General features: G+C 39.1%; 1 protein-coding gene across 5 annotated transcripts in view; it reads left to right on the top strand.

Moving 5' to 3' along the window:
• Window positions 1-5,790, top strand: part of CCNT2 (cyclin T2) — a 96,889-nt gene extending 91,099 nt beyond the window's left edge. For 4 of the 5 annotated variants that reach the window (XM_030210905.1, XM_030210907.1, XM_030210909.1 and 1 more), the window contains one exon: window positions 2,658-5,790. In XM_030210905.1, coding sequence (XP_030066765.1) covers window positions 2,658-4,061 — 1,404 coding nt within the window. In that variant the 3' untranslated portion in view covers window positions 4,062-5,790. The remainder of the gene's footprint in view (window positions 1-2,657) is intronic. The other variant, XM_030210906.1, reaches the window with a different exon arrangement.
• Window positions 5,791-18,118: the final 12,328 nt, after the last annotated feature.

The following is an 18,118-nucleotide window of genomic DNA, read 5'->3' as shown; positions in this document are numbered from 1 at the left end:
TTTACAGAAAATGATGAAATCTTTTCTAATTATTTTTTCCCCATCATTCTTGCTTTGGCCAGTTACTACTACTACTATTTAGCATTTCTGTAGCACTACAAGGCATACGCAGCACTGCACAAACATGGAAGAAAGACAGTCCCTCCTCAAAGAGCTTACAATCTAATAGACAAAAAATAAAGTAATCAAATCAATTAATGTGTACAGGAAGGAGGAGAGTACTGTGCCTTTTCTCCAGCCAGACTTCTTTTTCCACAGGCCAATCTCCTGAATGCATGTCAATGATTGATTTTTTTTTTTTTTTTTTTTTTACTGTATTAAGAAATAAGCCAACAGCTTCAGGTTCCACTGTGAGGGCCGATGCACAAAGGCAGCCATAAAATATGGCTGCATCAATAAAATTTAGCGACTCGCTAACAGCTAGCGATGCACAAAGGGGATCGCGTGCAAATGAGCTGCACGGGTCCCCCTTTGTGCATCGCTGGCTATTTGCCAGTCTGAGCTGTCAAATGCACAGGACCCCCACCTGAACCTTTTTTTTTTTTTTTTAACATTCCATTGTGGTCCAGTGGACAGTGGACCACAACCTGTGCCCCCCCCCCCCCCCCCCCAAAAAAAAAAAATCTTTAAAAAAAATTTCCCTGATAGTCCAGTGAACCAGACCCCTTCTCTCACGTATGCATCCTCCCCTCCCCATGCACCCTTCCCTGTACCTTTTCAACAAGGTGGAGGCAGGAGCAACAATGGTGTTCAGCTAAGGTATTCATTTGCAAATGAATGCACTTGGCAGGGCCTGGGTGCTGCCATTTTGTTCCAGGCGGGCCCAAGGAAGGATGTGTTTGCTCCTGCCTCTACTTTGTTGTAAAGGTACAGGGAGGGGTGGGGTTGAGAGGGGGCTGTGCACGCGCGGGAGTTCAGTTCACTGGACCAGCAGGGAAATTTAAAAAAAAAAAAAACGTTCAGGGGGTTGTGAGGAGGGGGGTTCACTGGATCAACCTTTGCAGCTGTCTGCTTGTGCTTCTTTCCTCTCCGACAGCTCCAGAGCAGCTATAAAATTTGCTCATTAAATTACAGCTGCTCTGGAGCTATGTATCCCCTGTAATGAGCTCATTGTAATACATTTGAATGGGGTTCTCCGTGGCTGCTAATGGCACACGTTAGAGCCACGGAAAACCCATTTATGCATTACTAGCCGTTAAGCCCGTTAAAACGGGCGAGATTTCCAGCTACCCTCCTCGCCGCCACTCCCTCCCCCCTCCCCCCTCCGTGCCTTGCCCCCTGCACTGACCTGACAGCGCCTCTCACCTCCATGTGAAAGCACTGCAGGTCAGTGCAGGGGGCCCGATACGGAGGAGGGCGGGAGCAGCAGCGGGGATGGGGGGGGGTGGAGGTTTGTGCGCGTGATGTTCATTTCCAGGCGGCAGCATCCAACAGTGGCTCCGACTCCGTTTCCCTCTCTGTTCCGCCCTCTGACATCATCACGTCTTGACGCGAGGGCGGGACAGAGAGGGAAGTCTACTGCGCATTTGCAGGTGAGCCGTTTATATGTTTGACTAGCTACATAACAGTTTGCTTTAGACTGGCTAGAACCAGTCTAAAGCAAACGTTAATAGCAGGGTAAGCTTTGTGCTTCTGGGCCTGAGTGCACTCAGGAAGTGTGTCTCAGACAAACATAGGACACAGTACAGAATTTGAAATGTACCATAATTTCTTTTTGATTATGAAATCCATGCATGGATGTAGCTTAGAGAAGGTTTGGCCTGAAAGAATTGGTGTGGTCTTGGAGGCGCAAAACAAGTCTTCTTGACAGCCAGGTTTCACCAGAGTAGTCCAGTAGCGGCTAGGGACTTGATGTTGGGATGCTAGAGGGACCACTTGTTCGGAGTGATAAGGGCCAGAAAGCATTCCAATGTCCATGGATCTTTTGAGACTAGCTCCAATAGTAAAGGAAACCAGATCTGCTTCAGTCAGTATGGAGCAATGAAAATCATGGTTTCCCAGCTCTTCTTGAACATTGAGCCAAGTTTCTTTTTGCTCATGACAAGTACTTCAAGGAAGAACCAGAGTCTGTGCTTGGTTCCTGCACAAAGGTTTCGTTTTTTTAGAGTAGGTCTTGATGCATTACTTTGAGAGTGCAGTTATGATAGAGAGTTCATTATTCAAAGTGTATGCACCAGTAAATTCTTCCATTCTGCAGAAGACCAGTAGGAGCATTTCTAGTCTCATTTTGCAAGTTCTTTCTGAGCATTCCAGTCACCTTCATGGCTGTTGCCCAAATAGCTAAATCCAAATAGTCTGAGACAGAGTTGAGCAGCACAATTGTTAAGGTATTCATTTGCTATACAAATGAAACATTTTACAATCAGTTTCCTCAATATCAGTGAGCATATCAGTTAACTTACCACTGGGTGTCACCCCATCAGTATTGATTTGAGGTTTGGCCCCTTAAGCAACTGTTACCTCTATTATTAAATTACTGCTTATCATTTCTATAATGCTACTATAATTCTTCATACCCATTTAATCATTTTTAGCAAGCAAGTTTTGAATTGAGATCTTGATATCTCCTTTTATGAATATACAGACTGTCATAGAATATTTCAGTAATTTAATAGTATCATTGTACCTTATTTTCTATTTTTTTATCATTTTAATAGGCTAATCAGGCTGCTAGGAAACCTAAAGTGGAAGGACAAGTTGAAACCTCTCTTCTTGGCTCATCTTTGGTTCAGAATTCTATTTTAGTAGATGCTGTTACTGGCATATCTACAAATGCAAGTTTTCAGAAGGCATCTACGTCAGCATTTCCTGCTCCAGTCTCTCTGAACTCGGGAAATATTGCTGGTCAAACCACCCACACCCCTGAGCATTTGGCAATATTATCTGGTGGAATGCCAAGTACCTCATGTGGTTCACACCATGAATGGCCTCAGCATCAAGACCAAACCAGGACAGAGCAAGCTTATTCCCAGAAACAGGAGACCACAACTGGTAATCAGTATAATGCTAACTTTCCACAAGGAACAACTGTGCAATTGCATTCTGGGTTGCATCACCGTTCTGACAAAATTTCTGAGCATCCTGCTGTTAAACAAGAATACCCTCACAAGTCAGGAAACAGTAAGCACCATGTGCAGATGTCTGTTTCCTCTTTGGCTGTTCCTCATAGAATGACCTTGGACAAATATAGAGAAAAGCGCAAACTAGAAACAATTGATACAGAAGTAAAGGATCAATATGTATCTGTCCAAGTAGAACAGCAACAAAAAAAGCATGCACAGTCCCACACGAGCAGTAGCAGTTCTGTAACATCACCTATTAAAATGAAAATTCCTCTTCCAAGTACTGAAAAACCTGAAAAGCATATGGCAGATAAGAAAGAAAAGGCTGGATCACTCAAACTACGCATACCAATCCCGCCAACAGAAAAGAACTCTAATAAAGATGAATTAAAAATGAAAATAAAAGTTTCTTCCTCAGACAGACATAGCTCATCAGATGAGGGGAGTGGCAAGAGCAAACACTCGAGTCCTCATATTGGCAAAGAGCTCAAAGAAAAGCACAAAGAACAGTCTTCAAGCCGCCACCACAGTAGCAGCCACAAGCATTCCCATTCATATAGTGGTGGAGGGAGCACCAAACTTAGCACAGATGGAATACCCCCAACTGTATTAAGGAGTCCGGTTGGCCTGAGTAATGATGGTAATTCCTCTAGTTCCAGCTCTTCAAGAAAGAGGTTGCATACCAATGATGCCTCTCACAACCACCACTCCAAAATGAGCAAAAGTTCAGGTAGTTCATCTAGTTCTTCCTCCTCTGTTAAGCAGTATATATCCTCTCACAGCTCTGTTCTTAACCTTCCCTTACCCCCTCCTCCCCCTGTCACATACCAGGTGGGCTACGGACATCTCAGCACCCTCGTGAAACTGGACAAGAAACCAGTGGAGACCAACGGTCCTGATGCCAATCACGAGTACAGTACACACAGTCAGCATATGGACTACAAAGACACATTCGACATGCTGGATTCACTGTTAAGTGCCCAAGGAATGAACATGTAATCATTTATTTAGATTAATTTTTTTCTTTACCTTTTTAATTTAAATATTAGAAAAACTTCCTAATCTGACAGTGGCAGCAGCAACTATTGCTGCCGTTGTTTGTCATACTTAAGTGCTGCTTTATCCTTCACTCTGAAAAGAAGAGGTTATAGTAAACAAGTCACTATCTCCACACATGATGATGGTATACTGTAGTAGCATGGAAGGCACAAAAACAAAACTCAGTATTTCTACAAATGTAGCTAAGGACAGTAGAATGAATGGCTGCTTCTAGATGTATAAGATGCATCAAGCATTGATTATTTATCATTTTTGATAGTGCAGCCACACAATGTTTTGTTAACTTAGCTTTTGGATGAGTGTAATTGTTTTTTGTGTATTTATACTGTATGTATGATTTGCATGTTTTGATGATAAAGGGATTTAAAAAACAGTATACAGACAACTGTTTACAAGAAAGTGGAGAAAAATGTACATACATTTTTGTATGTTTAGATATACCGTAAACTACTCAGGTTTGGAGCTGCTTGTAAGTATCACAATATACAGAATAATTTTATTCTATCTTGTCAGAGTCAACCAATAATCCAAGCAAAGGTGGCTCTGTCATGTTTATCTTAAACTGTAAGCCTTATTGGGAGCTGCGGAAAGGGACACCACTACAGAGAGGATATTCAGGCCCATGTAAGGTCATTAAATGTACAGTGCTCTTTCCAGTGAGGTGATGGAGAACCTCCTGCCCTCAGTTTCACTGTACTGACCGAATGGGCTGTTGAAATGCCTGGAGTGTTCTGAAGGGAAAAAGGAATAAAAATAAAGTTTACATAATCTTTTGCTGTGAAGTGCATTTAAATGTATGTTGGCTTGATGCAGTAATATAGACACAGAGCTATTACTTAATAATGGCTATGTAGATTAATGTGTTTTAAAACATAATTTGTATAAAAACTTACAAGGTTAAAGTAAGTTTGGTTTTTTTTTTTCTTTTCCTTTTTTTTCTTTTTTTTTTTTTTTGTTAGCACCAGTAACTATTTTAATAGTAAACAGAAATCACTGTTTCCATTAGAATTTCAGAATGGCATTAGTGTTCTGAATGTAGGATAAAAACACATATTTGTGTTATGCCATTTTTCTTTTTCAGGTGAATGCAGCCTTCACAATAAGGGTGAACTATCCAAATTTTCCGTTCCAGCAGTACATTAGTTGTCACTAATTCTATGTGCAATGTAGTTGTGATTATAGTTTATAAATTCAGAGGTTTCTTGTTTTGTTTGCAGGAGCTCTGTGAAAAGTCAATTAAACCACTAGTGTACATTTTATCTTTGTCTAGAAGTGTCATAATGCTGATGTAGTGTTTGCATATTCTTTTGTCTCTAACAAATGATTAACTTAAACACTTTACCTCTTGATTTTATATTGAAAGGTAGCACTGCAGCATGACGTAAGCCTAATAAAAATAATTGTCTTAAGATGTATCCTAAATCTGTGAAATAAATGGTTGTGAAAGTAAGAGAAATATCACCCTCTAATCATGTGAGAAATCCATTAATAATTCCAGTAGTATATTGCACTGTAAAGATGTAAAGCAAGTGTAGGTTTTAAACGAAGTAAGCACAGTTTTATTCTGAAGCCTTTTCTTCATGTTCTCTCTTCACAGGGTAGTATACTACTACTAAACTAACATGCAATTCTGCTGTATTTCTGGAATTTTGAGTAAGGCTGAGGTTTTTTTTTGGGGGGGGGGAGGGGTTCTACATACCCAGAGATGGGTTTTATTAGGGTGTTGTTGTTTTTTTACATTTTCTTTAACTTTTCTTTTCTCTTTTTCATGTAAAACTTTATTGTAAAAAAGTATCTTCTTTCATTGCAGTGCATATTTAGAAGGCATTTCTGTGCTTTAAAATTGATGTGCTCTTGCATAATATAAGTTGGACCACGTACACTTTCTGCACTACAGTTGGCTTTGCCTGAACTACACTCAGGAGTTTTGTTTGTACAAAAGATGGTAGATGAGGTTCTACAAATCATGCTGTTCAAAGAATTTGAGCAGTGTTAACTTATGAAACTGAGCAACTGATAAAAATACACAGTAGTTATTTAACCTTTTGTTAATTAAGCCTATTGCGTATAGATTTGTTGTCAAATGGCTACAAGTCATACAAGATCCTTTTCTAAGGTACCATCAACATATCTGTAATTCTTTCGGAGGCACAGATCTCCAGTTTCTTACTGGTGCTTGTTACATAAATCCAAAAGATCCCTATCTAAATCCTATTTAGAATACTAGTTGCTGAACCTTGTCTTCCTGCTGTCATTAGCTCTGAACTTCAGTACTGGATATGAATTTGCATGCTGGTCTCTAGATATTTTTAACACATTTGGTGATTCTCCTTTATCTTAAGTTTTCACACACTTTGGTCCCAGATCATAAATGTTTGTTTTTTCATATTTGTTTTAAACTATATAACCTTGTATTTGTTATTAACCGACTTGGTGAACGCCTTTGACGGTACTATGTAAGCCACATTGAGCCTGCAAATAGGTGGGAAAATGTGGGATACAAATGTAACAAATAAATAAAACAAGTTTTTTTTATTTTGTGATTTTTTTTTTCTGTCCAGTAGTGGTTTCAGTATTTCAGTAATGATTCTGTACTGATGGGGTTGGCAACCTTGGGCACATGTATTCCTACCCCCCACCCACACACACTCACTCAATGTGCTGCTGCTTTCCAAATGATGACACTTTAACCAGTTTCAAAACTTAAAAACTGTGCTAATTTCATAATGAACTCTCAAAACCTTCAGTTAGGAACGTGCTCTTGGGATCAACATTGGAAGCAAAGTGTGGCTCATTTTTCTTGGTTGGAGTTTTCTACCATAGGTATAGCTGATTTCTTTCCAGTGAGATTGGTTCTGTACTAGGGGAAGATTCCTTCCTCCTGCTTTTCTTCTCAGATAATTGATTCTTTTGTGGGGCTTTTCTTGCAACTCATCAACATTGCAATGAGTTATAGTGATCACTGCCCACAAAGGTTACCAACTTGTGTTCTAGTGTCAAATTGAAAAAATTGGTTTTCATATTGTAAAATTTTTGCCTCTTGGATATTTGTTTTCATTTTATATGTATGTATTATGTTTTCAAGGCGGTAGCTTCTTTGAAGTAATATGTACAGATTAATCCAGACACCACTAAACTCTCAAGAGAAATTCTATGCCTGAGACTAAACATTTGTTTCATTTTTGTTCTCTATATAATTGTAACAAATAATAAAATATTGCCACCATTTAGAAGAGTGTAAGAGAGCTGGAGTTAAATGTTATGTTTTTTTTACAGCAACAAAATAGCCCCCTTTTGCTCCAAATCAAGATTGAGGTGAAAACATTTTTATTCTCATTGGCATCAATAGTGAGGTTATGATGTGATTCACAGCCCTGAAAGAAAATGTGATCTTATTGTTTGGTTTTGTGCAGACTTGGATCAAGAAAGAAAATTGTTGGTGAGCGAATTTAATAAAGATAATCCTTTATGTTTAAAGAAGAGTGACGATTTTGTGCATAAAGTAAATTAGCACCATTTTTTTTTTTATTTGCATACTTTGTTGGGACAAAGACCTAGCTCCCACTTTGTGTAGTAAGCAAGTTTAATGCAAAGTGGAGATTTTTATTCAAGAAATGTTCATGAGTGAAATATTTCATGCTAATCAAGACTTTTCTGCAGGTGTTCATTGCCCATTTTGGAGATCTTCTAAACTTAAAATTAGAGGGCAATATAAATTCCATAAGCCGTGGAAAGAAAGTTTTCAGTTATCAGTAGAATAAGGGAAACAGTTCGTGTTATTTCATTTAAAATCTCTGGATTCATATTAAGTATGTAGAAATAAATACACAAAAATGGTGACAGAATTCAAAAAGGTGTCAGATGAGCACAGAGGATCTCTGTTTAGAAAATAGATGGTATTTAAAAAAATAAAATCCTTAAATGGCTGCATGTGCATAGATGTGTGAGTGATGCTTGCATAGCAACTCTGACTGTGAAGAACTACGGCCAGTACCGGGCAGACTTTGAAGGTGTGTGAGCCAGATGCATGAAAACGTAAAGGTCCACATTACAAGATACCGATTATGAAAAAACGATGGATGCTCAAAAAACAATTGAATGCAAATGAGCCATGCAGCAATGCAAAGGTCGATGCATGAAAAACTTGCTAACCTATTGAAATCCACAGTAGCGGTGCAGCAAACACATGCGCACAATAGTCATTTGCTAAGCACACAGCAAGCACTGTAGCTGTTGTACACATGTCTAAAAAGATCGCATCATAGACGTGCGTCCTGGGCGTGTGAGATAGACGTCACTCGTAAGCAGAGCCTTATAGGTCCCTTCACTCTGCAGATGGTTACCGTGTGCTGTGCCACGTTGTATAGATAATGTATATAATATGCAGGCAGCGGTCCAACTGTTTGATAACGGAGGCAAGAGGAGGAAGGGACAAAAAATGGTGAAAATACAGATCTCGGGTACAATGACCACCTGTTGAAGAGGCTCCCAGCCCTCGTCCATTCTTATTATGTTTCTCCTCTTCCCATGTTGGAGGAAGAGGCGCTTCTCATTGACAACAATGAGCTGCACAAGCCAGAGCATGTCCATGACGGAGAAGTTGGGCTTCCTCCCGTGGGGAGCAAGTGCAGCCATGGTTTTTCCAACACGGATACGTGCGCATAACATCAGTGACAGCGCTTATGCACGCACTTTATGAACGTGCTTATGTTGACTGCAAATGACAGCTCCTGGAGTTACCAGCAGCCCCTGAGCACTTGTTAAATATATCATGTTAAAGGTGTGCGGACATTTCTGTGCACTGCCCATAAATGACTGTGCATCATGCGTTGCCTTCATTTAAATGAGAACCACAAAATTACAATACATTTGCATAGCGTTTTTGTTGCGTGTTTGTGAGTGTGGTAAACAGGTTGCTGTAGGCTTTTGTTTTGCGTATTGGTGCTAGATACCATGTTCACTAAGCCGGTTTAAACTTGCTCAACATGATTGCTCCTGGTACAGAGTTTGATGCATCTGGGCCTGTGTTCTGTATATGGCAAATACAGTTTAGGATGGGCTGGAAAGGGTTTCAACGGCAGCTTCAGTAGCTGGAGCCGAGGACGGTGCTGGGCAGACTTTGGATTCGGATAGGCTGGAGTGGGCTTTAACAGATTTCAGCAAAAGCAATTAATTGTGACCCACTGAGAGAAAAGGTACCAAAAAGATGTGATGTATTTATACCGTAAGATAGATATTCACTGCATAATCCTGCAAAAATTTCAGCTTCAATTATGGACTAATTATATCTTTAAAAATGAGAAATGGTTATATTTTTTTAAAAAGTAATTATCCCCAGAAATCATGTACTCCACTTTAGGTACCTGCAGGTTTTAGGTTGTAGAATATGAAAAACATTAAAGTTGTGAAAAGAAATTGCATAGTCCCATTTTACTGACCCTAAAGTTGCTCCTCCAAACTTTGAGCCTTTATCTCTGTTATTTGTAACCCCACTTTTGGTACTTTTCACTCAGTGGGTCACAATTATTTTATCATATATTTGTATATGAATTTCAGAATAAGTTGGCCATGTTTGGTTTTATCCATGATAAAGTCCTAGGTATGGTATAGATTAGAAATGTCAAAAACATTTATTCATGACTTTCAGTAATAGCCAGTGGCAAGAGAGCAAGTTACAAAGTAACAGATGTCGTTACTGTATCGAAGCTTATGGCTCTAAAATGGCCTCATTTGAGACGGACAGTATGTTTTGGTTTTTATAAACTGAAGGGATATGGACAAAAGATGAGGGTTGTATGTACATTAATTTTACAGAGCCGCATTGCTTGAGTTGGTTTAGCTCTAGAAAATTATACTTCTGCCTTGTGATTCAAAGCAGACACTCCTTCCATACCAGCAGCATCCCTCTATCTATCTTCCTTTCGAGAAGCAATGTTCCCCTTCTTTTTCTTACCTCTATTTATCTTTCTAGAATCTTTATTTCCATCCCTGGCCAGCACCATTATCTCCCCTTCAACATAGAAAAAGACAGCAGATAAAAACCATACTTCTACTCCTGGTGCTGGAGAGGGGTGGAGATAACAGAGCAAGGTGCAAGATAAATTAAGAGTGAGAAAAAGAAGGGGGAAGCTCAGCACCAGTATCTACTCCTTTCTTCTCCCATTGCCCATGCTATCCTCTGCTCCCTGTAGGCATGTTAAAATTGTATTAACCTTCATCTCTAATGGCAGTTCCTTTTCTACAGCTCATTCTGTGCCCTCTTCTACCATAATGGGTCCTCCTGCAAGATTGGCACAGGTCTTGAGTCCTGCAGTAATCTTTCTCAGCAATAGCAACTGGCATGGCTTTTTCTCCTGCAGTGGCTTCCCAGCATTCCACAGTTCTCACTTGTACAAGACACAGCCTGGTGTCTGGTGATGCATCTTTTTCAAGTTGGTGGTGCACATGCACCACTTGACTTCAGACAGTATATCCATGGCGTTTAGGAGTATGACTTATGTTGTCTTACTAGAGCAAAGTGAAGGAAAAAAAACATATTTGAAATCTGAATGGCATTAAGTACTGATTCTACTTCCATTGCTCTAGTAGATACTGCCTTTCTCCTACTATTTTGGCTACATGGACATCTTTTGATCTACCTACTTTGACTTTGCTAACTAAAACTCTCTATGAAACTGACTACTTGCCATTTGGACCCTATCCCATCTTCCTGGATCACGATATCCATGATTTAACCCCACTAGCATTAATTTTGATTTCTTTAAGCCTGTCTTATGGTGTTATACCTTCAATTTAAACAGTCGACTTCAGATCGTTCTGTACTCAAAAATTATTGTCCAATTTCTAACTTGTGCTTCCTATCAGAATTAACCGAACAAGTGGTCTTCAAGCAAAATTATCACACGTTAAACGAACTCGCATTCTTCATACCAGACAGTCTAGTTTTAGGAAAGGCCGCAGCACAGAAAATATTATTTGTGCCCTTTTGAGTTTATTCCATATTTGAAAGATGTTAGTTTTCCTTGAGTTATCCAGGGCTGTGGAGTCTGGTACTCCAAACCTTTGACTCTGACTCCTCTGTTTTTCTACTGTCCAACTCCTACTATGTATAGTAAATCTAAGAGAAATTTGAAGTTTGAAAAAAGAACCTGAACAAAAAAATGCTGTCAATAAAAATAGGCAATACATTGTTACCCACTTAATATTTTTTATTTATAAGTAATTCAAATAATCAGCAAAAATGAACAACTTATACAGAAAAGCTGGTATTCAATGAAAAAAATGTTACAAAGTAACCTATATCTTCATGATAACTATCAAAAATTTACATTAATATATCCAGCTCAGATCCACAAATTGGAGAATCCAGTGGCACACAGGAGAAATACATTTTTGAAGAATATGTCCTCAGAAAAAGAATTGCCTCAGTCAGATCCTCCTTCATGGATGCCCTCAAAATCTGATCTAATTATTCTCAGAGCGGAGAACAACCTCTCAAAACACTAACTTGGGTCAATGGTAAAGCAGTAACCACTAGAGCAACGTCTCTTAACAATTTCAGGATAGAAAGGAATGGCTTTTTGCAATGTTTTGATGAATGATCACATTTTTCAACTTTTTATGCAAGTGAGAAATTAAGTTGAAATTTATTCAGTTTGTTCTCTGTGTTTGGAGGAATCCTTTTCTATGTGCAGATGCTTTGCACGCTCTTTCTGATCCAGATGTTAAAATCAAATTCATCCTCCGTTGATATTTGTGCTGCAGTGTCTTCAGCCTCCTCACCTCCTCCTGACATTCCTGCAACCCATTCATCCTGTGATCTCACACAGAGCACCTTTCCCTTTAGTCCAGAAGAATCCGGTGCATTGGGTCTACATAAACAGCTGCCAAAAGAATTCTATTTTCTAATAATTGTGTCTGTCATCCTTTCATTGAAGCAGAAATGCCATCTACAATTAACCCCCCCTTTTTAGGACAGATTGAAACATCGGGTTCTTCCACTCCTTCAAGAATATACTTGGAGTTAAATTCTCAGCTTGTAATTTTTTAAGTCACTGTAAATGGGTGAAAAAGTGATTCTTCCAGTTCTGTCACCTGTCCACTGACCATCACTTAGCGTTACATGAGGGTTGGCTGTGTCTACAAGAAAGGGTTTCAGATCAAGCGCTGAATCATTTAGGTACTGCCTCAGCATGTGTCTTGATCAATGTTTGTTAAAATTTTTGAATCACTCTTTTTTTAACGCATTAAGTCAGTGATGTACAATAAAAATACAATCAATGTAAAAGGAATGCCAAAATCTGATAAAGATCACACTCAAAACAAGAGCATATACATCATATAAGATGTACCTCATAATAACAAAGCATAATGGCATTGAGCAGCAGCACACCTGATTGCAAGATATTAACCCATTCTCAAGGGTACCTGAACTAGATAAAGAATATGCACTGGATCGCAAATAGTTCTTAAAATATTCTTAAATTTCTTGAGAGATTGTTCTGTTCTAATGTGAAATGGTAGACTTTTCCACAAAAAATGAGGCCATAAAATAAAAGGCACTATGTTGAGTAACCTCCCAGTATGCCTGTTGAGGGCTAGTAATTGCGCACAGGGACATAAGTAGTAGTAAGGCTTGATAAATAGTCGATTAGACCAAAGCCCAATGTAAGAATGTTATACTGGGAGCCAATAAAGTCTCTGAAGTAATGGGGTAATGTGGTTTCTTCGAGTAGCTGAGCAGTGTAGCCGCACTGCAGTATTCTGAGATGTCTGTAGACATTTAAGTTCAAACGTTGGGAGCCCAGTATAGATGGCATTACAAAAATCTAATCAGTAACCTACAAAAGCCCCTTTTCTGGCTCATCTCTTCAAGATGGAGTCAACTTTAGTTGTTCTGGCATTTTTACTGACTCTGACTCCACAGCCCTGGATTTATCTGCAGCTTTTGAACTAATTGACCATATCATCCTCTTAGATCATCTTGCTGAGAATGGCCTTGGTGGAACTGTACTTACCTGGATTCCTCTTTCCTAAATGTGGGTTCCTTTTGTATGATAACTTCTTCCTCTGTTTCCTTATCCTGAAACCCTTTTGTGTGGCATCCCACAAGGATCCATCTTTTCTCCTTTAATTTTTCAATATCTTTATTAGTCTGCAACAAAAAAAATTTCAGACATTTAGTATCTTTTCTTATTTTTATGCATGTGACATTCTATTAGTATTTCCCACTTGCCTTCTCCAAATTTCCATCTGTTGTTGTCCTTCCTAAAAGCAGTGGCCTCCTAGTTCCATGATTCCAAGCTAGTTCTGAACCAAGACAGGTCTACGACATGCTGGATAACAGGTTTTTCCATTCAGCCTTCTGTCATTCCTGTTCTCTTTGACTCCCAAACTACTATAGTGGAGTCCTTTTGTTTTTTGTGAATTACTCTTTAAACTAGTCTCAAATGTCATACAATCTAGATTTTAGTTGAACACAGACTATACCCATTCAAGAAGGTACTTGATAACAGCTTTGGATACAGTTATGCTTTTATGGTCTCACGTTTGGACTACTGTAATGCTGTATATGCAGGTCTGCCCCAATCAGAACTTAAAAGATGCTAGATGTTTCAGAATACTGCTGCTCGATTCTTATATGATGCCCATAAATTTGACCGTTGCTCTCCTCTTTTGAAAAAATTAACTTATACAGAAAAGCTACTGGTCCAGTACCGCATTCCTTTTAAGATACTTCTCTTATTGTTAAAGCCCTCCACTAAGGTGACCCATCTTATTTATCCAACTTGATCATTCCCTATACCTCTCCTCAAAATCTTTGGCCTTTAGAATCTCATCGCCTTGTCCTCCATGTACATGCACACTATGAATCTATAAGGCACTTGGCCTTTTTCCCCCTAGGTTATGGATTAACCTCCTGTCATTCAAAGTGGCATTTAAATCACTTTTTTAATGGATTCTTTTGGTTGACCGTTGCTTAACTTGGGACGGGGGGGCGGAGTGGTGACAGCAATGTGTTTGAAGGACAGCTCTCTCCCTTAATTGTGTTATGTGGCTTTACTCTTTGGATGAATGAGATCTAACTATGTTTAGACTGTAAACCGCTTTGACTTGTTTTTAGAAAGGTGGTATAGCAAATTCTACAATAAACATAAACATTGTGTTTTACTTATGCATGTGTCTGAATATTTGTTTCCAAAATACAACATTCTGTTTTCTAGAACTATTTTGTTTCCAACTGGTTGGATTTAGCTCACACCTTTTCAATAGTTCAAGGTAAGTTGCATTAAGGTGCAGTAGGTGTTTCCCTGTCCTCAGGGAACTTAAAAAAATATAAGATTGTACTGAGGTAATGAATGTTTAAGTGATATTCCCAAGATTACATGAAACATCCGTGGGATTTGAACCCTAGTTCTTAGCCCACTGCTTTAACCACAAGGCTACCCCTCGTGCAGTTCATATGAATTTTCATGTGAGTATTGTGAATTTTTCAAGTCCGTGGTTATATCCATATTGAGAAATCAACCTGTCTATACTTTATCTCCCAGTTCTTGGTTTTGCAGGCTGTAGTATTGGTAGCTTAGCAGGGAAGACATTTTTCCTCATTAAAAAACATGGACTTGTTGCAGAGAACACTCCTTCCAAATGAGGGTGGTTTTCAGATGAACTGCTAAATGGAAGGTATTTCTCAATATCAGATTCTGCAATGTATATTTTTTTTACTATATGCCATGTTGATTATTGAAAATGTGTTCATCTGATGTTTGTAGATCATACCAACATTTTTAAAAAGGTCAAACTAAGTCTATTTACTAAGCTGTGTTAGCAGTTAATGTGGAAATTGCTGCATGTGGTCATGTGAAATGGAGTGGGAATTGTGCCCTACAGTCAATGCAGAGGTAATTACAGTGCATTATTAATGCAGCAAATGGGATGCAGTTAACATCACCTCAAGAAGTGTAGCCCAGTGTTTCCCAAGTCCAGTCTTGGAGTACCCCTTGCCAGTCAGGGTTTCAGGATATCCACAATGAATATGCATGAACTTGATTTTGCATACACTGCCTCCATTATGTGCATATCTCATGCATATTCATTGTGGATATCCTGAAACCCTGACTGAAAAGGGGTACTCCAGGACCAGACTTGGAGAAACCCTGATGTAGCCAACTGTATAACTTTTGTCCAAGAACAAGTAGGATAAGTAGTCCTTGCAACTAGGGTGATGATCTAATAGAGCTCATGCAGATAAGCAACAACTTAGGACTAGCTAAAAGACTTCAGGAGGTATTGTCATATATGTGTACATGTTCTCTTATTGTCACATGGGATTGCCTCGGTTTTTGTTTTTTATTGTGCCAGTGAGACATACATGCTGTCTCTTCTGAATGACTTTTATTATCAAAACGGATTCCCCCCCTCCCACCCCCTGTAGCATTTCTAATTATGTTTTTTTTTCAGGTTTTCTTTATGCTGCATTTCTGTCGCCCATTTAGAATGCATGGAGGGGCATTTTGATATGACGTTTAAGTAGGACTTTGGACGTTTTGTACTAAACATCCCAAATCTGACTAGCAAATGTAACCATATTTGAAAAAGCAAAACATCTCTCTTTTTGTTTTTTTTAAATACCGTTTATATTGAGGTTTTGTGCTTCTTTTATCTTTTCAGGCCATTTTTGGACCAAAAAAAAAAGGTACAAGTGAAAACTTAGAAAATCAAGCCATTGGGTTGTAAGAGGGGCCAGCATTTTTCGCAGACTGGTCCCCTAGGCATCCCAAGAAAGCAATGGGGCACCCTAGGGGGCACTGCTGTGGACATAACGTCATATAAATGCTTCCAGATGCACATTTCACTGTTGTTCCCTTATCTTGTCTGCAGAGCCCTCCAAAACCCAGTACTACCAACTGTACACCACCACAATAGCCCTTCTGGGTGAAGGGGGCATCTAAATGTGGGTACAGTGAGTTTTGGAGGGCTCACAGTTTCCACCACAAGTGTAACAGGTAGAGGGAGGTATGGGCCTGGGACCATCTCTCTACAGTGTACTGCACCAACTACTACACTACTCCAGGGACCTGCAAACTACTCTAATGGACCTGGCTATAACATTAGAGGCTGGTGAGTACTATTTTTATTCACATTTTGGGGGTGGGAAGGGGGGTCAGTGACCACTGGGGGGAGTAAGGTGGTCATCCCTGAATCCCTCCAGTCATCTGGTCATTTAGGGCACCTATTTGTTTCTTATTCATAAGAAAAACAGGCCTAGACTAAAACATTGGACGTTTTTGCCCTAGACATTTGATTTTGTAACATGGCTGTAAAATGTCGTGTTAGGCACGTGCTTTTGAAATGCCCCCTTGTGATTTGGACACAATGCAGATGAAATGCATAGATAAACTTCTGCAAAACAGGTTTCAAAAGTACCGATTTGGACCTTTTGGGAAGAAATCTGTCTAGATAGTGCTGAGACACTTTTTGGACGTTCTCGTTTGAAAATGAACCCCTTGGTGACTCAGACCAATTTTTTCAAAATTGAATTATTTGATTTTATGGGTTGATTTCAGCAATTTGTCAAAATACTCAGCAGCTTTTAAAAATGTAGGCAGTACAGTAACACTGTATCTAGTGTGGATACTCAAAACTAAGGTTTACAATTCTTTGGTTTCAATCCTATATATCCTCTCAGTGCTATTTGTGACAAAGAGGATTTGGAGCCCTGATGAGCAATGTGACAAAGAATGCTTCTGAGTCCAGTTCATCAGCTCCTGCATCAGAGGCATAGGTGTCAAGGGTTCCGAACCTGCACTTGATGCTGAGGATGCATCAATGTTGGGTGCATTGATTTCCCTTGACATTGAGCCTCTCTAGGGGTCACCAGGAACAGTCATTGACCAATTGCACCTGAAGAAGAGGAAGGATTTGTGCTTTCATTCTTGCAGTGTTTAAGGGACATTGGTATTGATTCTACTGTATTTCAATGATTTGATTCATATTTTTCAGATCAAACTTATTCAGTCTGCTGGAATTCTGAGCTTTCTTCCAAAAATGTTTCCTGTAGAGGAGTCCCTCAAGGCGCTCTCTTGTCACTGGTTCTTTTTAATTTATTATGTAGCACCTATGGCCAGATTATTGGATAACTGGCCAGTGGATTTTCATTTCTTTGCAGATGATATCCAGTTCTCTCTGCTCTCAGTGATACGCTCAATTTTCTAGCAGGCTGGATGAGTTCTAAGGAATTAATTTTAAGTGCAGACGAGTGCTCAGCCATGTGGCTTTCACGAAGACATAATGTTCTGAGAGTTCTTCCCAAGATTGGTGGTCATCCTCTATTACTTTCCCAGAATATAGTTACTCTAGGTGTTCATTGTGATACCAATTTTGTCTTTTCATCTACTGATAAGTCATATATTAAAATTGTGTTTTTACTACCTATGTATGCTAAGGCAATTGAAATCAATTCTTACTAAAGAAATTTTGACCAAATTGGTTCATGTATTCATTACTAGTAGGTTAGACTACTGTAATTATCTATTAATTGGCTCCAGTAAAGTTAATTTACAACGTCTACAGCTGGTGCAAATTATCACTGTAAAGCTGCTAACTGGAACCAGAAAATCAGATCACATTACACCAATATTACATGAAATGCATTGGTTACTTGTTGAAAAACGGATGGAATTTAAGATGTTTCATTTTTAAAGCCCTGAATCTGTGAAGTCCTGAATACTTGTCTAAAAAGTTAAGTATTCTCCATCACATGAATTGTGTTCATCTCAAAAAGGACTTCTTAAATTGCCTGGTTTGGATATTGTCTGACTTCAGAAGCGAGTGTTTTCTTATAGAGGACCATCCCCATGGAATTCATGGTTGTAGTATTTTTCTGACAGTTCTTCATATTATGGTTTTCAGAAAGTTTTGAAGATCTTACTGTTTCAGCAATACTTCAGATAACTTTTTTCAAAAAATTGTAATGTTGCAGTTTTTGTGTGATTTAC

This window comes from Microcaecilia unicolor, chromosome 7 (assembly GCF_901765095.1).
Source record: "Microcaecilia unicolor chromosome 7, aMicUni1.1, whole genome shotgun sequence".
NCBI classification, from domain to species: Eukaryota; Metazoa; Chordata; class Amphibia; order Gymnophiona; family Siphonopidae; genus Microcaecilia; species Microcaecilia unicolor.
The sequence above is the reverse complement of the archived record's forward strand: the minus strand, read 5'-3'. Positions and strand labels throughout refer to the sequence as shown.